The sequence below is a fragment of the Harmonia axyridis genome, chromosome 7 (genome assembly GCF_914767665.1).
Source record: "Harmonia axyridis chromosome 7, icHarAxyr1.1, whole genome shotgun sequence".
Taxonomy (NCBI): Eukaryota; Metazoa; Arthropoda; class Insecta; order Coleoptera; family Coccinellidae; genus Harmonia; species Harmonia axyridis.
In genome coordinates, this window is record NC_059507.1 from 31,662,305 (window position 1) to 31,686,859 (window position 24,555).

General features: G+C 33.0%; 2 protein-coding genes and 1 long non-coding RNA gene across 6 annotated transcripts in view; all 3 read right to left on the minus strand.

The window, feature by feature from the left end:
• Positions 1-3,079: 3,079 nt before the first annotated feature.
• LOC123685485 lies at positions 3,080-4,359 on the minus strand. The gene is made up of 3 exons (XR_006748304.1): positions 3,948-4,359; positions 3,583-3,724; positions 3,080-3,258 (listed from the first exon to the last, which is right to left on the minus strand). It is a non-coding gene; the product is annotated as an uncharacterized LOC123685485 (long non-coding RNA).
• An 897-nt stretch (positions 4,360-5,256) lies between these two features.
• On the minus strand, positions 5,257-6,777 carry LOC123685484 (malate dehydrogenase, cytoplasmic). The gene is made up of 2 exons (XM_045625192.1): positions 6,607-6,777; positions 5,257-6,519 (listed from the first exon to the last, which is right to left on the minus strand). Exons 1-2 carry the CDS (start codon positions 6,607-6,609, stop codon positions 5,524-5,526), a joined length of 999 nt encoding a protein of 332 aa, XP_045481148.1. The 5' UTR covers positions 6,610-6,777; the 3' UTR covers positions 5,257-5,523.
• Positions 6,778-8,446: 1,669 nt separating this feature from the next.
• The window catches only part of LOC123685483, a 31,725-nt gene continuing 15,616 nt past the window's right edge, over positions 8,447-24,555 (minus strand). The window contains exons 4-8 of one of the 4 annotated variants that reach the window (XM_045625189.1): positions 20,428-20,635; positions 12,788-12,945; positions 12,413-12,725; positions 11,989-12,118; positions 8,447-10,668 (exon numbers count right to left, since the gene is read on the minus strand). In XM_045625189.1, coding sequence (XP_045481145.1) covers positions 10,431-10,668; positions 11,989-12,118; positions 12,413-12,725; positions 12,788-12,945; positions 20,428-20,635 — 1,047 coding nt within the window. In that variant the 3' untranslated portion in view covers positions 8,447-10,430. Of the gene's footprint in view, positions 10,669-11,777; positions 11,797-11,988; positions 12,131-12,412; positions 12,726-12,787; positions 12,946-20,427; positions 20,636-24,555 lie in introns of those variants that run through there. The other 3 variants (XM_045625188.1, XM_045625190.1, XM_045625191.1) reach the window with 3 other exon arrangements.

The following is a 24,555-nucleotide window of genomic DNA, read 5'->3' on the forward strand; positions in this document are numbered from 1 at the left end:
AAATCGTGAAGGGAATGTATAATCTGATTTGCGTTTGAAAAGAAATACTGTGATTGGAGAAAAATAAGTACATATAAGATTATTTTTTAGTTTTTCGAAAAGAGAATTTTAAATTTAATTAATTGATTATGTAAAATTGTTATCAGTGAATAGTTTAATGTTAAGGTTATCTACCTCAAATAGGTAACTAAAATATTGGAATACTGCCAAAAGAAAAAGAAAATTTGATTTAAAAAAACTATTCTCTTTTTTGTGAAAATCTCATTTGTTTTGTGATAGGACGTGAATGTTTAATTTATGAATATACATATAAGACCTTTTCAGCTGAATATTTGATACAAATTATATCGAATTTTGGTTTGCAAAGAGATTTTTCATGAAAAATAAAATTATAAAATTCCATATAAGTTTCCCCTCTCAGATCGGCGTTAAGCATTGAATAATATTCCAGATTCCTCGGAAGGTTTCCAATCAATGAAGTTGAAGTACACCAAGCTATGAAATTTTAACAAGATTTATTTTTCAAATTCTTATACAGGATAACAAAAGACGTCAACATTAAAAGTTCTTATAACTAAAGGAACGGAATTTCTTCAATGTAGAAATGGCTGGTAAAACAACGTTTTTCCTACGCAAAAATTTATACGTAGCAGGTCCCTTATAATATATGCTAAGAGCCGTTTTCTTCTCATCAGTCGTCCACAATTTCCGTTTTTGAGATTTGAATTGCATTGCAACTATAGCTCTTGAAAATTCTGGCAAAAGTGTTGTATCTGGCTGCATTTTTCTTGAAACCTGGAGTTTCTTTATTCTTTTTTTAGCTTCAGTCACTTGGGTTTTCAGATTGTTGTTTTTTTTCCTCGATTTTTGTAGTTTTTCTTTCAACGATTTGATTTCTTCTTCCATACTTTTCTTCCTTTTTCCGTCCTCAAACTCATCAATAGATGAAAGATCTACCAGATCTGCAATGTAAGAGCTATCTGCAGAAACATTATTTGTTTCTGGTGAAGATGAACGGCTTGTTGAAGGAAAACAGAAATCTCTATTTTGGGGGAGGTAAACCTTCGTAGGGTTTGATGTTGTTTTGTGGGAATTTCGGATATTGCTTGTATTGATCTGATTAAAAGTATTTTCAGTTTCTTCAGAATACCTCGAATTTGATCAAAGGGGAAATACATAGTTTTTTTGTATTCGTGTGAAATGAGTTTGTTTTCAATGGCTTATAAGAATGCGGATTAGAATGCTCTCGATTGAGTTCTGGCAAAACGAATTTATAATACAAACAATATTTTTGTAATCGTCTGAAATATGGGTATTTTATTATGTGAATACAACAAAATATTGAAAAAATCCTTCTTTCAAAGAAATTGAAATATCTGATAAAATTGTGGAATAATTTCTTGGGGGATATATAATCAGCAAACATTAAACTTTCGATTACTACTTGCTTTGTTTTTTTAATCGGTAAAAGAGGAAATGAGCATTTCGTATCAATGATTTTCTCGTTCAGTGTACACATAACAAATATGGTATACACTGTTGAAAATAATTTCTCGCTCGTTTTTTCCAAGTATATCGAGTTTGATTACGGAGCTCCGAATTAAAATTATATAATGAAAATTAATTAATTTGAAATGTAACACCCTACACCATTATATGGTAATTGGGCTCTTTGATAATATATATATATATATATATATATATATATATATATATATATATATATATATATATATATATATATAGATATATCAATGATTCATATATAGTTATACAAACAATAACTCTCGGTTTGTTGGCACCCTCCGCTCCGCGTCGGGAGACAACATAACTTCGTGCTAAAATCTAATACTTTTTCCCTTGTATAATACACAATTTTTTTCTGTGACAGGAAAAACGACGATTTTATAGTGAAAGAAATATAACTTTTCACGAAATTTATCCGGCAAAAAAGTAACTACTTTTTTCCGACGACGACGAAGCTTTTAAAACAATATTATGACCAAAAATACGATTCGAACAATAGCTCTACTCTACCCTTTTTCATGCAGCTAGCCGGCATGCGGCAAGGGTAATAAAAATTTATTGCGGCCAAGAGAATTTCTTCCGATGCCTGCTCGACGACAGAAAGATGAATAAAGATTGAACAAGAAACGCACTAGAGACATCTGTTGTTCACCATACCCAAAAATTAATACTCGTCTGAATTTTCAACATTGCACATAGGCAACCCATCATGTTGGGCCTCTTCCGGAGTGGCGCCCTCTAACGATATTGCCCAATATCCTCCAATGATATTTGAACCGAAGTAACTAACTATCTTCTCCTTAAACAATGATGAGGGCGTTTATGCACGTTTCCTAAAAACTAACACTAGCAGGCCAACTGTTAACTAAGAACTAAGGGCTCAGGTAAAATATAGAAGTATTAGAAGTACACGTGCGCCGCATAGAAATTCAATATTAACGAGTACCAGTTTCTATCGTTTTATCACAGATTACTTAGTCTGTGGTTTTATGTTCTTTATTCGTGTTTATGGATGAAAAGTATTAGGAGTATTTGAAAAAATTAAATTTAATTTTTTCACAATAAATATCAACGTCAAACATCAAAGTATAGAACAAATAGAAAGTAATTCGAGCACGTGCGCATGCCTTAACTAAGAACTAACTAGAGAGTGCATAAACGCCACTGAATTCTTAGGTTTAGTACTTAGTTCTTAGGTACGGTGCATAAATCCACCATAATTGCACTAGTTTGACAAAGATGAACAATCGGAGACCATAGAACAAGTATGTATAGAATGGAAACTCTCATGATAAAATTAACACTGCTTTCAGCGACCTCTTGCGGTTGTTTGTGAAATTATAAAATGAGCGCGCGAAAATTTGAAATGCTTTGTATTGAAAATATTTCAATTCAATTCAAGATTTTGAATGTGAAAATAAACAACGTACGAAAATAAGGTAATAAGCATTTCTTTTTGAATGAGCTATATTACCATTATATTCCTGTACGAGTTCTTTCACATCCAATATATTTGACAAGAATAGAGGCTTAAGTTCAGAGAAAACACAAATTCATATAAAAAAATCATCTATTTAAAATTTTACATTTTTTTAAATATTTCTAGTATGCCAAATTTTTAATGTGTCCTTCACAATTGCATATTCAGGCTATCAAACAGCTTATCCATAAAAATCATCAGCTCTGCAGTGCCCACAGCCTCTAGTGTCAATTAATTGTTGTCCTCGATATCTGTAGGAAGCAAAACATTCATAAGTACTTATATTTTCATCAAATTTATTGCAATAAATAGTTCTTAATTGACTCAATCAGAATTGAAAACTTTAATATACCATTTGTTTAAAATGTTGGAACTCACAACTACTTCCAAAAGTGTGCCCGATTAAAAGCTGTTGGAGAAACATAATTCATCAGTCTACTGAAATTTGCTGATGAATTAAGTTTCTCTACATTTTTTAGCCGCTCTTTGTATGATGAAACTTTTTTTGGATAATTCTCAGTTTTCTACTCTGATCAATCAGACATTTTGATAGATAACGTTCATTTTCAGTTAACCTTTTTCTATATATTATTGAAGTTTTCTGAGGGTGCTTAAAATTCTTCAAAGTCTCTGTTGATACTTCCCTCTCAACATCACTTTGGAGATGTATTCCTTCAGTGTCATGAACTTCTCCATCTTCCCCTTGATTTGAAGATCCTGTGAAATATAAATAGAAAAGTAAATAATAATTTTCTTGCCAATCATATATATTTATATATACATATGCAAAACTACTATTGAGGGTAAGTTTTTAAACAAAGATAATATTTATGGACAGCCGAAACATTCGTCTACGGTTAGCACTTCTCCTTGAGGACTATACTTAATCGCTTATCGTTTAACTTTTACACAGAAGAAAATATAACAAAATTTAACTCACCAGGAAGAAATAATTCAGGGATAGCAGTTGTCAAATTCCTTTAAGGCTATCTAATTTCACTTCTTACAAATTTGTTGAGGAGTTTTAGAGTTGAGCAATGGATAACTAACTTTTTCGAGCCAAAGTTTGAAAATTGTTGGCTGCTTCTCTTCATTCGAAAACGATGACGTTTACTATACATATCTCCACAGTTAGGAACACAATATTTGTTGGATTTCAAAGTTGACTGCGACATAATAAATCTCTTACCAAAAATAAGGTTCGACGGATCAACTGAAAATTTTTGAGGTTAAGTAAATAATTCTCGAGGTAAACAGAAAATCAGCGATGCGAGCGGTCTCTGGAAGGTGTTGGTGGAACTAAATTACTGTTTCAGAGTTTAGTACCTCAGTTTCTCCTCTATATATACTTACTCTATGTCGGAGACCACGTGTAAGATGTCTTAATGCAGCGTTGCCGTTTGTACGATAATTTTCTGCTCAGTACTATGTACGATACCATTATTCCATATTTGGTATTCTATTTAGTGAAAAAAAAATATTTTAACTGGAATTTCATTGACATATTTGAGTAGCTGAATATTTCAGATTTGAATATATTCATTTCACTTAACAAAATCGTTTTTCATGTACTGATAGAGATAAAGCAAGAAGTAAACAAGGATGAGAGACTATACAAGCCAAATTACCAAGAATTTTTGAACCCTTATTCACCTTTTCCGCTGGACAGTTCTACCATAAGACATTATTCTCCTTATCTCCACGACTACTGCCCTCTTTGGTATTAGTATTCACATGGAATATTTTTGATTAGATCATTGCTTCTGGCATACAGACCCATTAGATATACTCTGTGGTCTGACTTTAGAATCCTTCTAAAGCTATGGGGAGTTCACTCAAATTTTAAATTGAACTACAACTATAAAAAGATTTTTGAAATAATGCCCAACTCAAAATAGCAATTTCAAACACGCCTAGATTTTTCATTTATTTGACCATTATTCGACTTCTAATGACAACAACTGTTTGCATTTCTATCTGTATCGCTATTTCATACGAAAACATATTTTACCCTTTTCTTCTGAAAAAGACTGCTACTCATCTACAATTGGAAAAAATTTGAAAATGTACATGCTATTAGGTTTGTTAGGTAACATATACAAACAAATTCAGATATGTGAAATTTCATAAAGCACAAACTTTTGCTAGTCAAATAGTTGGTGTGCTGCTCAGCGTTATAGAAAACATTCTAAAAACTCATTATTGATATAAACATTTCAAAAAGAAGATCAATGAATTAAACAAATGGATTTATTGAAAATTTTTTAATTCAGATATATTTTGCTCTTCATAAACCTTATATAGTTTCACGGAATTCCTTCACCTAATATCTTTTTTCTATTCACAATACGAAATATTATATACAATTTGAAAAAAATTCAATATTTTGAATATATAAATTTGTGCTTTAAAAATCTTCAGTAATGTAATTTCCATAAGAGTATTTTTCGGGTTGGATATTTTACTTTGAATAGAAAATATTCATTTTTTATAAGCGTTCATAGCTTGCTAACTAGTCATGCTTCAATTATAGAGATAGCTTCAGTGCGTTCTTCTTCCAATTCCTTAGCAGTGGTGTCCAGCATTTTTCTTGCAAAGTCATTGATAGGTAAGTTTGGAACAATCTTCCAATTTTTATTCTCAATTGTAACTGGAAAAGAAAATACAATATCTTTTGGTACCCCATAAGCTCCATCACTGACAACTCCCATTGAAACAAACTTTCCAGGTTCTGTGCCCTTGAACCAGTTCCTCATGTGATCACCTGCAGCTTTAGCAGCAGACATAGCTGAAGACATTTTTCTAGCATTAATTACAGCAGCACCACGTTTCTGAACTGTTTCAACAAAGGTGCTTCTGAGCCAATTATCATCTTTCAAAACATCTGGCACAGGTTTCTTTGAACCATTTATTTCTACAGCAGAGTGAGAACCATCTGGGAATTGAGTTGATGAATGATTTCCCCAAATTATTACATTAGAAACATTGCAAACAGGGACGCCAATTTTTGCTGCAATTTGTGCCTGGGCTCGGTTTTGATCCAATCTAGTCATTGCAGTGAAATTTTCCTTTGGAATAGATGGTGCATATTTAGAACAAATTAAGGCATTAGTATTTGCTGGATTACCAACAACTAAAACTTTCACATCTTTTCTAGCAAATTTGTCAATGGCTTCACCTTGTACTTTGAAGATTTTGACATTTGCTGCAAGCAAATCTCTACGTTCCATCCCTTGTTTTCTTGGCATTGCGCCCACCAAAAAAGCTGAAGATACATCATTGAATGCAACATCAGGTTCAGCCGTTGCAACAACTTGTCTTAATAATGGGAAAGCACAATCTTCCAGTTCCATAACTACACCTTCAAGGACCCCCATCATGGGTGGTATATCAAGAAGGTGCAGAATCAAGGGTTGATCTTGCCCAAATACATCCCCTTTTGCAATCATGTATAGTAGAGAATAAGCAATTTGCCCAGCAGCTCCAGTTACAACCACTTTGATGGATTCCGCCTAAAAAAATATTGTATTGCAAAATTTTCCATTTTTTCAAATTGAATTATATTAGAATTATTTTTTTTTTAATACAACCAAACTCACCATTTTGATTGAACAGATTTCAAAGTCGAAGGAAACAAGGTCGGTTCAATTGGTTCAACGTTATCACTGATAATTACTATCAAACTAGATGGGAAAATCTAAAATTATAAGTAAACAGAATAAATAAATTCTTATTTGACCTTCCTTGTTTCCAAGACGTCACCTTTTGACCTTCAAACATAGAGTTTCTTGATTTTCATAAGTGATCAGCTGAGTTACAATGTCCCTCCAACATTTTATATTTTCCATATGTATATTGTATTCCTATTTATTTCATGTCATAAACGAAGATAAATTTTATAACATGATTCAAAATTTCAATAATTTGTTCGATAAAATTTTCAGTTTATGTATTTATACAAAGAAAATTAACATAGGATTCAAAAGAAATTTAGTGATTGCTAAATTTCTATCAGTTTATTTGTTTATTATTTCATATAAAGTCAAATTATCACAAGTTCTATGACATTATATGGATATCCAAAATAAACATGAATTTATTTCATTATATTTAATTTCAATATCTTTTTTATATCTATTTAGGGCACTACCATTAAGGTATAGGAGTAGGTATGTTATATCGTCTGAATCAAAATTTATTTTACTTTTTATCATTATAGCATGTCTCGTTGAAGCATGTGATTTTGAAAATTTTGAATGATTTTAGACGTATTATATTACACATAAATGATACAGGGGATATTGATAATCTATACCCGAAATAACAGCTTTCTAGAATTCCAAGTACCATGAATGTTTAATTTAAATTATGTTTAGCATAAAAAAAGAAGTAATCATCAATTTCTGAAACGTTTTTAGTAAAGATGTTTCACTATTGAAACATCTTTGGTTTCTGGCTCTCGAATTTTGATTCGCTGTCGTTTCTATGAAACAATGGTCATTTAATTATCGATTTCCACTTCTAGAAGAAAATTAAAGTTCAACCAATCCTGAGTTATGGCAGATTCTAAGCTGTAACGGAGTTCCTTAAATCCTATGTTTTGATTTTCACTCGTTGGATGCCATGCTTCTGTGCCATAAAAGATCATGAATTCAATGTTATGGTTTCAAACTGTAGATAGCACTTTATGTTCAAGTCTACCTAGATTTGCGTCAGGCTCCTTATTAAGAATATTTAATTGTCTATCTGGATTGAAAACTATCATGATCACCTGATTATTTTGCAGCTCATGCAAGAGCCTAAGGCATCAGGCCTTCTGTAATACCTTCATGATTAGTTCACCACAGATATTGAAAGCCAATACTTTTCTTTTGTAAGGGCAGACGACGTGAACTTATGCTATGAGTATTTCCAAATATAAGAAATTAATTGAATATTCGTCTCTTATAAACATTTTAAATGTTGCATAATTCAGTATTCACATTTTGTTTTTGCACTTATCAATCTGATTCGCAAAATAAAGTTTATTCACAAAGTTTTCATAGCAAAATCCATTCAGATGGATATCAAAATAGATCTACATTAAACATCATATTTGCCTAACAAAAAATTCTGTTGATAGTAACTTCAGCACATTTTCATGAAGTAAAAATAACTGTGATATTTAATGGATTCGGTCCTTACTTGGCGGAAATTCATTATAAATAAAATAAAACGAATTAATTTCCACTATATATTAATATAGTGGAAATTAATTCGTTTTATTTTATTTATAAATAACTGTGATATTCAATAATTTCATTATATATAATTTGGTTTCTTTTCATTCCAAACGCCGCATCCCATTACTCTGTACCGCACATAACAAAGCCTCCTAAAATATCATTTTTATCAGAAATAAGTTTATTAATTCGAGGATAGTTTCTATTCAAGCCACAATTTAAAACAAATATCAGCTAAAATTTTATTCGAAACAAAATGACATAGAACACAACATAATAAATATTGAACACAATAATATTTATAACAGAGATCATAATTATATTAGAAAATTCTGAAAATCTTAGATAAAACTCTTTGGCCAAATATCATGACGGGAAAATGCATGTCTCTTCAAACACAGTTACAAAGCAGGAGCCAAAAGGTAGTCCAATAAAATTTCTCGAAAAAATACAGTAATCTCACATAGACCTAATATATCATTGGTGTTACTTCTTTTATACATTTATCAACAATTTTGTGGGACTCTGGATTCAACACTTAACATCAAATCGGAAACAACAGATTAATACAGAGAATATATTCTATTGGTACTTTTGTCCTTGATTCTAAGTTCAATATTTTCTGATTCAAAATAAGATGTGATATCTCAGTTGAATGAAATAGTCGATATTGTTAGATATGAATCATTGTAAAAAATCACAAAAATACACAGAAAACTGTCATTATCAAACTCTTAATAACTAACGTTTTAGATTTAAAAAATTCGATAATTTACTTAATTTTTTCAAATCAGACTTCTTGGAAATGATACTTGATGGGTAATCCTCAAATGTTTTGTTATACAGTATTTAGGTATGAATGAAAAATAATATAAAAGCCAAATTTATCTCTAAAATACTAGAAAAATATTTCATATAAAATTCAGAAAAATTACAAATACTGACTCTTTTCATTCCAAATACTTAAATGAACCAATACTGTATGAATATAATAATACAAATACCATATAAAAATAACAAAGTGGTGCTATTTACAAGAATGAATGTGAAATATAGTGCTTAAATATAATCATACAGGTGAACTTAAAATTAGGTTTGATTAAAACAATATGAAATACACATTTCATCATTTTGGAATGTTAATTTTGAACAACCTATAAACTAGAAAAATAAATTATATATTTGTACTTATTGGAAGTTTTTTCCTCTGAACAATATTGCTGAAAATTGCACAGAAAATGTCATCCCTTATGTGTAATCAATTAAACACGCAAGTATAAATATTTCGATTGTTAAATATGGATTGTTCAATCAATTACAGAATTGATACAAAATCGGGAAGAACGTTTGGGTTTTCGTTCAATATAATTTTGGTGATGTTCATTCAATCTATTTCATAATTTAAGTTTCATTTATCAATAATCTCCAAGGAATCCTCATAAAAATTCAAAATGTTTTTCAGCACAGATAAATGCTTATAATCACCTCATTTACGATTTTAATTATCTTTAATAAGCGTAAAGTTTTTATTAATTCATTCTTCAAATTCTAATATGTAATTCCATTCAATTAATATCAGCGTATTTCATACATGTTTTGGCGATCCTCACTTAGTTTTTTCTTGAATGAGTAATCCAAGAGAGTATAGAGAAGATTCATAATTCATTAAAAATAATAATAGATCTATAAGATCCAACACAGATTATCCAATTTGGATGTATCTATTTGATAAATAAATAAATTGGAATAAAAACATAATCACAATTTCTTACCGAAAGCTTGATGAATAACTATCATCAAAAATTTGCACAATGTATCAACATCATCAGCTATTGATTCATTAAAATTAATAAAATCAAATTTAAAAAAAAAAAAACAATTACTAGCTGACTATAAATTCATCAATTCCAAATTTTGTGAATAATTCCATTGAGATTCTATTTAAAAATATGTGATGCACATTTAGTGATGATTTAGTGATAATTTCGCACTTACTGACGTGCGGTCAAAATCTTGAACAATGAAAACTTCAATAAGTGGTGTCAAGTTATTTTCTTCAAAAATGAGCAAATCAAGAAGTTATTGAACAATGTCACCAGAATAACTGTTTGGAGTGAGGTTGATACACTTTCAGGACATACTGAAATAGAATAAAGTATACTTAGATCTCCTGAGGAACTCTCTTGGATATTGAGAATACATTAGATTCGAGGCTTGTAAGTAAGCGTTATACAAATGGTTTCGGTGGTTTTTTTGGCAGTAGAAGGTAGATCAGAGCATTTCGGCTCCTCGTTCATAGGCGGAACTTCGTTGTTGTTGGAAGGGCATGAACATAGTTCCGCCTTATTTTTCAAACTGCAGGATCTGGATATGTTGCCATATTTCATCTTGAAGCTTCCAGATTTAGAGGTGGATATCTTTCTCTCTCGATTCTTGAAACTAAAAACAATATTTAATTTTCGATTTACCCTGCAATAAAATGGCATGCAAAGAGGTTTCCTCGAATTTTTTTCAAAGACGTCGATATTTATCTTCTGTCAGACTTGATCAAAACTTTTTTGAAGTGATGAAAATAGCCACTTTTCCTTCTTTTTTTTGCTAGTATAATTAAAACCGCTTTTTTATTCTTGTTTGCTCAACTTACACTATTGATTGCTAAACCAAATAATACCTGTGTTTACATAAACGGTGTCTTATTCTAATAAACTATTGTACAATTATATATAAAAAAAGAATCAGTTGAATATAGTAAGTGAATTCGATTTAACAAAATAATCAATGATTGAAAACATTAAATAAGGCAGTACTGAAAAAAAATAAACATGAGTTGAATAAATCATTGTATCACAGAAAATTTTGAGAAGAGATGTGAATTGTGTCACCTAAATCAAACATTAAGATCTGTGATAGAGCTTTATATACTAGGACTGCCGTTTGATAAAGTCACTTGTGATTTATTCAAATAAAACTTTAAATATTCTTTATTGCTAACAAAATTATACAAACCATTGCAATAAAGGAGCAAATTTAGAGCTCCTGTTAATGAGGATAACAGAATTTTGATTCCTTGAGACAATTGCATAAAGATTACTTTGTCCAAGTTGGAAGTATACCTTATTCATGAAATACAAGACCTGATAATGTTGAAATATATTACTGAAGGCCGAAGGACCTTATTTCAAAGACCATGTGCTAATGGCAATGATTGACATTCACGACTACTACTATATCATAGAAACATCACATAAATAAAACATTATAAAGAACCGCATTTACCGCTTCACTAAATTATTCACATTAAAAAAAGGAAGTATATCCTTTTGTATTATAATCACATAAAAAATTATTGAGTAGTCCGCAACTATTTTGTAGAAGCATTGTCTCAATAATGTAAACTATAGTTCAATTTATACAACACAGTATTTTCTGTATCTTCATGAGTTTTTCTTTTTTCTTTTCATCTGATTCTAAACCAAGATTTTCTGTTTCTCGGAGCCAAATCTTCTATTTCTTCAACTTCAATTATTTGAGACCCAGAATTTAAATTGTTAATTTGGGTATTTTCATCTGAAAATCAAATTTGTATTTCATGAAACTAAACCATTGAAAATATTTCCTATTGTCTTCTAAAAATACGAAAAAACCTCTTGTTACAGCTAACAACGGGTTTCCGATTTGATGTTTATTTAATAGACCAACTTTTTCAGATCTCATAAAATCAAATCAGTATTCCCATACAAGAGAATTGAAGGTACGAACCTATTGGATCTAGAGCCGTTTTGTTTAGCTCTTCTACTGGTAGATCTATGTAAATAACTTCTCTTATCTCTAGAATTGGATCTCCTTATACTTGGCCTCTTCTGTACAGATTCGGCACTCAAAGAAAGACCTGCAATTCCAACTAACAAACAAACTACTCAGTTGAATCTAAGAGGAAAACTTGATCTCATGCAATCATTTAAAATCTAATGAAACAACTTTTTAGTCCTCATCATGGACCCTATGGCAATTTTGAGCAGAATACTACTACTATAAATATATTTTGATAGAAAAAAGCCTACATAGAATAGAACTAAAAAATAATTGTCTTGGACATATTCTAAGTTTTAATAAGGGATATAGAATTGTAATAAAAATAAAACCGCTTTCAAGTCTGATGACAAGGTAAGATGGAGAAATTTACCTATGGTACCAGAAGAAGATCTCCGCACCAGAGCAGAAGTTAAAGTTTTCACATCGATGTCTTCAAGAAGCATGTCTACCGATCCTCCACAACTGCAACAGTCAACAGAGGGTGCTAAAAACCATTGTGAACGAGTCTTCATTCTCTCAGTCTGTCTCTCGTGTACTTGGGGGAGGTAAGTTAAACTTTTAGTGCTCTCAGCGTACTTATTAACTTCTTTCAGTTCATCAAGTGTCATTTTGGGGCCAGAGTGGTTTTGGCTGGCTCTGGAACTGTGACTACCACTAGACGAATGGGATGTATTGTTTGCAGCCTGCAATTCAAAAACATTTTCTGTTCAGAAAAAGCCAAAAGTCAGTTGAATTTTTTATTTACCTGGAATAAACCATTTTGTTCTAGGGAAATAGATAGCCTCGTACATGACTCAAGTAGGGAATGCTCTGTTATTATTCCTAAGGAAGACGAACTAACCTGAGGCTGTGTAACCTCAAGTAGAGCTGGAGTGGATTGACATTCTTCCACGTTGGAATTTTCTGAAAATAGTTCATCATTGCTTTAATAAAGATGACAGTCTATTATTTGAAAGTGAAATCCACATAACCATAAACTTCACTTGAACATTTTCAAACATTGCCATATAAAAATTATTTAGTGGAGAAGATTTAGAGTGAAAAGTTTCTGCTGATTTCACTTTTTGATACTAAAAATACTAAATGTACAAGTTAATGAATAAAATCTATTACTTACATTGCAAGTGTTTCATTGTTATAATATTTGATACTTCTAGCTTCAAACTACTTCAAAAACCATGTTATACACATGCAAAGAAAATGAATTACAGCTTAAGGAAAAAGGATGTTCCAATCTTAGTAAATGATTGTTCCAAGCAGGTGCTTCACTAACCCAAAGGATAAATGTTAGCTTTCAATGTGAAATCCATATGTAATCAATGTTTATATTTAGAATTAAGTGATTACAGTATTTCATGAAATAATATCACTTGGTTCGATTTTGCTTTCAAATTTCAACTATTTTAACATTTGATAATAATAAAGTATGTCATGGGATCTTGACAAAAGTTCATATCAATAGTATGAAATATGAAGATCTAGGAATATACAAACTCAATTATGATACAATATATTGACAACTCTTATTTAACATTTAAATAGAAAATTATGTAATAAAAAATTAGCAAATCACTATAAAAATGGTTTATTACAAATAATATCACAGCAACCTTTATATACATTTAATTGAGACTCAGAATGCAAATTTGATGAACGTACTGTGAGAAATTATTCGTCCTTGTGCATGAAATGAAAATATTAATGGTTAACCGCTAACAGCATTAAATTATTCATTACTTTACGAATGTAACAAGTTAGAAAGAAAAATAAACTGTTTACAAATTCGCGCTAAAAACAACATTCATTTTTCATTCAACAAAAAGAAAACAACATTAAAGATTCAAATCACAATTATATACAACATTTCTCTCATCAAATTTGGGTTCTGTTGGGTGAATTAACAGTGCAATGGAAAAAACCAAAATTACTGATACAAGAAAACCTAACTAATTACGTCTAAATGGTGTTAGTAGCGCTAATGTTACCTTCGAAGCTGTAATCGGTTTGCGAAAGCTCTAGATCACAACGCAGCCATGTGTCACTGCCCAGGGATAAGTGGCCTTCAAAAAAAAAATCAAAATGCGATAGAAAACGGTGTGAACTGTTCATTACCGAGATATTTCGAAGCACCACAAAGGTCCCACCACACCTGCACCACGATCCATTAATTTTTTTTGTTAGAGACAAAGACTTTCGTGTTACACAATAAACGTAACGGTGAAACATACTACGTGAAAAAAGGACATAGTGTTTTTATTAGAAGATTCGGAACAATCCAGCAATATTTAAACTAAAAATTTGTGCATAAGAGATGTAAGAATTAGGGAATCCAATCCAGCAAATTTGTGGGACAAAAATTATTATATAAAACCTATTAAACATGCTCATAAAAAGGTCTTATGCTATTAATATCATACTATAGTATAAAAGTGTTTATTTCATGGCAACAGCTGTCAAGTTTTGCCGCGAGTGAACTAGAAAAATCTGCCGACAAGTGCTGTTTCACATTTTTTCTAACTAGAAATTCAAAATTATTCAAAATTGAGCATTTGTGATTGGTAGAAATTAAGTCGGGGGTCGGAGTTATTAACAGCTTCCAAGTATGTACCCGTACCCTTATTCCTTCTGCATTCAAAAAGGGTCATTTCATGTTTCAACTTTTAATAACTGGTCAAGTGTTATTCGTACTCATGCCATAGAAGGAGCCTTTGATTCTGGTACCCACGCAGTACTATGATTCTAAGGCGATGGTTCACGTCTCGTTGCTAGATTAGATAAAGGTACTTTATTCTCATCAGCATAAGCGAAATTGTCTTCGGTTTAGGATTGTGTATTGTCTTCTGAAGACGTCCCTATTTGCAGCCTGTCAGTCAAACTCTTAATTTAATTTTGTAATGTTGATTTGCTATGAAGTACAGTTGTGACTTCTTGCAGACATTGACTGTTATCCCAGAAATTCCAGATATTTGCTAAATAGGGTACCACACTTGTCATTAATAAACGGCGCTCTTTTATCCTAGAAAGTAGAGCTTTAACCATTTCTTTACTCAATATCGAGTTATAATGACTTTCCAATTTGCTGATCATGAATCATCGTAGTGTAGTTTTAGCAGTTACTAGTGTTACATCTTCGTCCCTAACTTATGAGTGGTTTATTACTTTCTGGGACATTTCAAATGACGTTTGTGCTTTTATTGTCTAATATGCAATTTTAATATTGAATCCCGCATTTGCGGCATTGGATTCCCTAGTTAGAACCAGAGATTAAGATCTCTTCAATGATTTTTGGTTCCGGTCCACTTTTGAGATGAAAAAAAAACGTTTGGTCTCAGTATTCAAACTTTCCGCTAGCAGAATGAAATTCAGAATATGTCCCCTAGTGATTAATGCCTTTTCACAGAACTCAAAAGAACGATTTAGAGACAGAAATTTGGCTCTTATGAAGACAAAGACGATTATTTCCACAGAAAAATTGGAGCAGCGTTAGAGTACATGTATCACTGTTGAGAATTACTATGTTGTAGAATGAAGTCTAATTTATATAAAAAAAAATTGTTTTTTCATCCTAAAGTCCGGTACTAATTGAGTGAAGTGTTATCCTAGTCGAAGTATCGCTTACATAGTTATAAGAATGACGTCTTCGAATTTGATATATTCTGTTACGCTTGATACTAGCGCAATGACTAAAAATACCTCTCGTAAACTATATTCTTAATAAAAACCTAGGACATAATATTTATTTTCGCGATATATATGACATATTATTTTCGTGACATTGTTACAATAGTATGCTTCAATTGAGTGTACACTGCTTCAAGAAATAAACGCACCACAAAATTTAATTAAAGATTCTCGATACAAACTGCATTAAATTCAAAACTAATACTTATTTCGAAGCGCCTTTGTGAAGTGTGTTAATCACCAGCAAAGCTATTGGGGGGCTTTGGGGCTGCAATTCCAATCTAAAGGATTTTCGTTTGTAATATTGCATTTCTTCCATTGGCAACTTCAATATGGAAAGAATTTCTTGTGGGGTTGATTCTGAAGAATAACCATAAAATTCAAATTTTATTGCCAACAGGTAGTAGTTCAGTAGTTGAACATCATGACACAAAGAAATAATATTATTTCTCGGTCATAGAAAATATCCAATTATGCTAGTCCTCAGAGTAATAGACATAGATAGAGGAAGCATATGTCATTTTCAATAATCAAATTTTGTTCCCAACATGAAGTATCAAATTTGACATGAAGAGCGCGGAAATGAAAACATATTAGTGATTCACGAGTTTTTCCACAAAGAACGCACTTTTTATGCCCCATTGTGAATCAACGTTTCATATGAACTCAAAATATATTGAAATAAATACCTGAATATATCAGAAATTCAGAAAACAAACTTCAAGCGCGCCAACGTGAAACAACCGATGACACTAGGAGAGCAATAGTTGCCAAACCTTGCATTTCAGCAGGTAGACACAGAAAATAATAAATATTCCGCTCATTATAAATTCGACCAGAAAAAATATCGGATTCTAAATATTCAAATTTGCATATTTAATCGGTAATCACTCAAATAACTATATTTCATTCAATATAATATACATTCATAACGATATAGTAAAATTGTGGATATGAAAATATATCACAATCCGACAACGTAATCTAACCATGTTGGGGACATGTAAAAATTGCGTATACTCCCTCTACCTATGTTTATTACTCTATCTGAAATACAGATGGATATCTATTCATGGTTTTGTATTTTTTTAATAACGAATGTTAAATGTAGATACCTATTTTTAGAAATGAACAATTTTGTATGAATCGAGTAAGGTACTTATTATGAACACGGTGGTATAGGGTTGCCTGCGAAAAATCAGTCCAGAATCCCGGTTGTCGAATTTTAAAAAGTTAAATATTGCTGCGAGTGAATGTGTGCGACTGAGAGGTCCCAATCAACCATCTCATGCGATAGAAGAGGACACAGCATAGCAGATGTTTGAAGTCCGTCCAGTGAAAGAAAGAGAGTGCGCATGCTATTTGTTCTTGGAAATGAAAAGGATAGCGATAGACTCGTATTATACCTCTCAGTCGCACACATTCACTCGCAGCAATATTTAACTTTTTAAAATTCGACAACCGGGATTCTGCACTGATTTTTCGCAGGCAACCCTATACCACCGTGTTAATAATGAAATAATCTTTAATTTTATTGATTTTGATTAAATAGTCAGACCGTTGCAAAATGCTAGTATAGATTGACCTGTTTATACCTGGCAACCCGAGAGTTGTGACCGGAAAAAAATAGGCCACCTAACGTTTGCACATTCTATGGGCTTCATACTTTCGATTGGTATAGAATTTATCTAATAAGCAAACCGGTGAAATGTTCGAAAAAAAAATTTTTTTTAATTATTAATTAAACCTACTCTGGACTAAAATTTGTTAGGCAACTCATATGTGATATATTTATTGAGATGTTAAATTGAATATAAAATACGTTTTATCAAATATGCATCTCGGTGAAGGTCGTTTTATATCGGGATCTTAGACTATTAGGAAATATCTCTTAACTCCACAAAAATTAAATATTTAAAATCAACCAAGTGGTGCGTTAGTTTCTTGAGCCGGTGGTAGTAGCAGTAGCAATTAAAATGCCATATATTCAAGTCGAAGAAATTATCCCATATGGCACATACGCACTGAGCTACAAATAATTATTCGGACGCCCTTTTTTCTAGGGAAATAGCTTCCTGTTGTCATTACCACGCCAGTCACCATGCCTTTCAAATGTGGTTAATAAAGCCGTGACAATATCCACACACACACACATGCAATTGAATTGATTAATTCGAGTCCAGGTGTTGGAATCCATTGGCGCATACCTGAATATTAAATAATATCGGACAATCGTGATAATAATCGAGCGGAACGTCCGTCAGATGGCGGTCTATATTGTAATCGGTTTTCTCGGAATCGAATTTAGTCATGTCTGTCATAATCGGTATGATTCGCAGTGTCGGGCCGACTCATTGTTTATTGTTATTTAGGTCTCGTTTGCTCATTGTTTCGGCCAGAATGACGCGTGTCGAAAGCATACACCTGCCGAAGAAGGCTACTTTTTTTTGTGCGCTCGTTTCGCCGAATAGAGTCACGGTATCTGTATTTAGGATTTTTTTTAGATAAGGTTCGACTCGTTGATGACGAATCCATAACCGAATTCAATAATGTCCGTCCGTTAACAATTTAACTCCCGAACTAATAAAGGGTGTTTTTTTAGAGCTATAGAACTTTAAATTGCAATAAAACAACGATGGATTATTCCATTGACATGAATTTTATTTATCCCCAAGATAATCTTGTGGCATTACATTTTAAATATGATTTCTGGCATATGACCGCCACGGCTGCCTCGGATGTAGTCCAATCTGGACGTCCAATTTTCGATGACTTTTTCCAACATTTGTGGCCGTATATCCGCAATAACACGGCGAATGTTGTCTTCCAAATGGTCAAGGGTTTGTGGCTTATCCGCATAGACCAATGACTTTACATAGCCCCACAGAAAGTAGTCTAGCGGTGTTAAATCACAAGATCTTGGAGGCCAATTCACAGGTTCAAAACGTGAAATTAGGCGGTCACCAAACGTGTATTTCAATAAATCGATTGTGACACGAGCTGTGTGACATGTTGCGCCGTCTTGTTGGAACCACAGCTCCTGGACATCATGGTTGTTCAATTCAGGAATGAAAAAGTTAGTAATCATGGCTCTATACCGATCACCATTGACCGTAACGTTCTGGCCATCATCGTTTTTGAAAAAGTGCTGACCAATGATTCCACCAGCCCATAAAGCGCACCAAACAGTCAGTTTTTCTGGATGTAACGGTGTTTCGACATACACTTGAGGATTAGCTTCACTCCAAATGCGGCAGTTTTGTTTGTTGACGTAGCCATTCAACCAGAAGTGCGCTTCATCGCTAAACAAAATAAAATGGACGTAGTGCGCAATACGTATTCCGAACAGAACCATTATTTTCGAAATAAAATTGAATTATTTGCGAGCGTTGTTCAGACGTGATGAATTGCGAAACCAAACTGAGAATAAATCCCTTGACAGCTGTTAAATCTTTCGCCATCTTGAACAGTAATGCCAACTTAAAGTTATATACCTCGAAAAAAAAACACCCGTTATTTGATGATCGTTTAAAATGGGGTTTTCTTAATAATTTCAAAACTATCAATTCGATTGAGATACACTTCGCAGTTAAAATGAAAAAATAACAATTTCAAACTTCATGCAAAATTTTATGTCGATCGCATCACCAGAACTTATAAAATTTTACACATACCTATACAAATTTAATTTAACCTAGTCGAATCTGTTGTAATAGATATCTATATTCCGATTTTTTCGAATTTTCTATGGTTTTGGCGACGCGATCAACATGAAATTTCCTACACAGCTTGAAATCACTATTGCTCAACTACATGGAAAATTTTGAATCGATAGAATCTGTTACACGAAGCTTAAAATTGTTATTTTAAATCGTCTTCATCGAATGCGTAGTTATTTTTAAGTTTCTAGATCTTTTCTTTCGGGAGTTATCTTTTTTACGGACGGACATAATCGATTTGACCTAGGATTTGCCATCATCGGATTAAACATTATCGTAAACAATCATCCCAAATAATCAAATCTAAACAAATTAAATTATCGTTTGCGACCTTCCCCAGCCCAAAATTACAAACATGGTGCTCTGCTCGGGAAACGAGTGGTCAATGAGCAAATATTTTTTGAAACATGTGAAATTGTCTAAATTCTTGAGTATTTCAATTAATTCACTAAATCTTTTGAAACGTTTACTTATTGATGTTCGGATTATTTAACAACGTGTAGAATTGAATTCCTTTTGAATTTTCGAAGATTCAACGACAAAAAAATGGAAGTTAAATGATGCGGACCAAACACTCTCGGTATACGTTACTTGTTGAATCAATTTAGTAAAAAAAAAAAAAATGTGTCGGCTCGACCGTTTACTTCAATGATATCGAGGAAAGTGAAATACTGGTAAAACAATTGAAAAAAGACTTCCCAAGAATCGATGGGTAGGATCCTCTGTGGTCTTGTTGCCATAACAATGATTGAAGTTTGTTCTAATCACCATAGACCAAACATCCACAAGTTTGTTTGAAAAAAAAAAACAACAACACACCTTCGCACCTACACAACAACCAGAAGATCGAAACTGTTAGTCAACCACACAAATAAGACACAGATCAGCAGAAACAATACAGACTAGGCAAAAAAGCTACATGTAATCTACCTACGTAAAAAAAAACAAAAAACAAATAGAATGTCGGTAATCAAAACGAACTCACCTATAAGATAAGGCTCGAGGGCTATAAATTCGTTGGGATAAACAGGATCCTTGACGTTGACCGGAGGATACTGGAAGGAACAGATCCATTGTCCTTGTACCCTGAGCACCCTCCCTGTTACCCTGGCATAAAACTCGTAGTTCTCTCTGCCGAAGAGATCGCTGGTGGCGAACTCCTCAATCAGATGCTTGACGATCTTGGACGCTACCTGTGGAACAGAAAGAGGGAAAGGTTTAGTGATTGAAGTCCTAGACATTTCCGATTAGGGTATAGGGTTGGCCAAGGTGGTTCGCTGACACAAGAGCGATTGATTCAGTTCCCAGCGCCTTCATGAATCAGTTCTTCTGCATATTTATTAGCGAGCTAGTTCCCTTAAAAAGTTCGTGACCTAGTTCTCCTACATATTACATTAGTTTGCGAACTAGTTCACCTAGATATTTCGATAGTTCGCGAACTAGTTCCCCTACATAGTTCGTTAGTTCGCGAACTAGTTCTCCTACATAGTTCGTTAGTTCGCGAACTAGTTCTTCTGCATAGCTCGTTAGTTCGCGAACTAGTTCTCCTACATAGTTCGTTAGTTCGCGAACTAGTTCTCGAACATGGTTTGTGAACTAGTTTTACATAGTTCGAGTACTAATGCTCATGTATCATTCGAAAACTAGTTCCTATATACAATTCGTTAGCTCGTGAACTAGTTCTCCTAAACAGTTCGCAAATCGACAGTTCTGAACGATAGATTACATGTACGTCAGTACATGTGCACCAGCAGGTAAACTGTGCAATATGCAGGAGAATTAAAGTTTCCGCAGTAGAGATTTACTAGTTGGTACGTGAACCAGCACTCATCACAAAAAATTGTAATGAAGCACAAGTCCCAATTAAACTAAAAATCAATATAAGCTTGTGACCTATAAGTTTTTTTTATATATTTTAGGATTACATACAGAGCACAAATATTTTCTCATGATACTGGGAATAATTAACCAAAACCGACTAATATGTATGGATTATTTCATTGAAATTGACATTTTTTTTTGAAGACCCTTAAAAAATGTCTAATTATGAGTAATTGACTAATTTTATTTCAATTTGCACATATATCCACATTTCGCAATGAATAAGAAAATCAGTATTAAAATTCAAAAAATTCGTGTAACAATAAATATATTTTCCAAGTGCGAATGAAATGACTCGAAGGACAAATATTTGCTTCGTTATAAACAAAAATCATGAAATGCTTCACCATGTTTCATTCAGGATAATTAAAATATCTACAATATATTCCTAGTACCCGAACCAATTATTTCTTAGAAGCCATTGTATTATTCGCATTCCCGAAAACTAATCGGCATTCCTCAGTTTTGTTCACTATACAGGACGTTTCATAGTTAAATGTAGATGGGAGGGACAACTGCTGCTAAAGTGCCCACATTTTTATTGAAACAAAGCGGCACAAATGAGATGAATGACGTATATAATTTGGTTATGAAAGCAGCCCAATAATAAAAAAAAATGTTATTATATACATTTAAATACTTGGCTACAAAAATGTATCAACTACACTGCGCAAAAAAATTAACGCACATTCTGAAAATCTCAATTTTAATGAAAGTTAACTCTACATTGACTTTATAACTTCTTTTTTATGTTCTCTCGGGAAGGTTTTGAACGAAACAAGACACATTAAATGGAAGAAAAATTCAGGATTTCACTGAATCTTATGGGAAAGAAGAGAAATAAACAATTTTCAAAATACTGGAATGCAGATAAGTGATTTAATACTTGGTATTTCCACCCCTTGCGTTCATTACAGCTCGGCAACGAAGGTTCATAATCAAAATGAGTGATCTTGAAATTTTCTGATCTAATCCTTCCCAGATTTCTCTGAGTTGGATTCCTAAGTCATTAAGAGTAGCTGGATGATTTCCTGAACTTCTCTGCCTTCTAGTGAGGTTGTCCCAAACCTGCTCAATCGGATTGAGATCTGGACTTCTTGCTGGCCATTCCATTCGAGAGACTTCAACCTTTTCAAGGTACTCCCGAACGATGCGCGCACGATGGGGACTGACATTATCGTCCATAAAAATGAAATTTTCACCAATGTATGGGTCAAATGGCACTACATGCTCTTCAAGAATGTTACTTATATACCTATCAGCATTCATAGCTCTACTATCAACGACCACTAGGTCTGTGCGAGCAGTCAAAGATATTCCACCAAATACCATAATCGATCCTCCCCCGAAACCAGTAGTATTCAGGAAATTACACTGAGCATATCTTTCATGTGAATGTCTGTATACAAGGGAACGTCGATCACAATGGTAGAGGCAGAATCTAGACTCATCTGTGAAGACAACTCTTTCCCAATCAGCCTCTTCCCAATGGATATGCTCTCTCGCAAAATCCAAACGCGCCCTTCGATGGGCTGGGCCCCTTGTCGCGACACGAGGCCTTGAATCATTTTTTCTTAGGCGATTTCTTATTGTCTGAGTGCTAATTTGCTAAAGCTGATTTTGAAGGAGGCGAGCGGTTGCAAACCGTTGTCTCAACGAAGAAACTCTCAAGTAACGTTCTTGAATGGCAGTTGTTACCCGTGGTCTACCCTGTCCTGGTCTTCGGACATTCATACCTGTCTCCCTGAATCGCTGCAACATTCTGGACACACTTGTATGGGAAACTCCAAACCTTTCTGCAATTCTTGTGTATGTCGCAAAACTACCGCTTGGGCACATTCCTCTTGGGTCAAATTGCGTGTTTCGCGTTGCATAGCGATCGAGTGTAGAAAATCAAACGAAAGAAAAACTATTGATCACTAGAATTGATCGAGAACAACTGATTTCAGAATGGAGCCAATACATTCTAAATCTGATAATCTCATCTTTTTGTATTCCTGCTGGGAAAAAAACATATGTATTGAAGAAAAACGTTGAAAGTGGATAACATATGCATGCATAATTCTGATAAAAATAATTATCATTGAGAACACCTTCAGTTGTAGAATAAATTCGAGAGTTCCATAATGTGCGTTAATTTTTTTGCGCAGTGTATTTTCAAAATCATTCGTGCCTCCGAAAACCCAATTTTTCTCAAGTCAGGTATTTAGTTCGATCTTACCGTACGCCAGACACTTTCAGATTGTTTTCAATGCAGGCTAGTAGGTGAAGCCGATTTGAACTATAAAAACGACTGGGGTAGATCCGGAATTCGAGAATGAATGAATAACAACAGAGCGCGAAAGGTTAAAGGTCACGTGGGCAGTTTCGGGGCTCCAGTTGAATTACAGACGGGATTTTGACACTTCTGATGAAATGTCGGGTGTCCAGAAATCCCTCCGAATATCTGGAGAATCCTACGGTTGGACCTGAAGGGTTTACGAATACGTCACGTCCTATTATAAAACCGAGTTTCGAAAATGATTGAGTTTTTTTATGGAAAGTTAAAATTTGTTTTACGAAATTATTCCAGGACTGTGAGGAATTAATTAATTATAAGTTTTGGTACTTATTTACTCAATCTGTAGCGCAGGTTAATAAAGATTCGATAAACTGGTATAATCATCACAAGAAAGAAGGACTACAAGAAACATCCTGTATCTCTAAAACATCGCGGGACCATGTTTATAGGACTTTTTCTCCCAAAATTATCAAAGAACTCTTTAATTTTTCTTTGTACCTCCAATTTAAGAACACCCCAGTTTGTTAGTAGGCAAAATCAGTTCAATAGTTTCGGCGTTGGAAAAATATGAAATTTTGTTTTCTTTGATAAAAAAATAACTTTACGAGAGAAATGGAATTTCAACATAATGGATATAATATAATGAATATGTAAAATTTTGCGGTGATTCAATAATTAGCAGTTTTTTTTTCTGTTGAATATCGATCTTAGAATCCACTTTTCATATTTCACTGAAATTTTTGTGTGTTTATGTAAAGATCATCGATAAAAAGTTATCCAACAATTCAGACATGAACCTTCTCATTTTTTTTTACTTCGTGAACAATTTTCTGTTTTCATTAACCACATCCTAACGTATGTTCGTAACACTTGAAACAATACAATCGCTGGTACGTAATTTTAGACGAATAAAATTTATCTAGATTTCGACTAGTTCATAACAAGACAAAA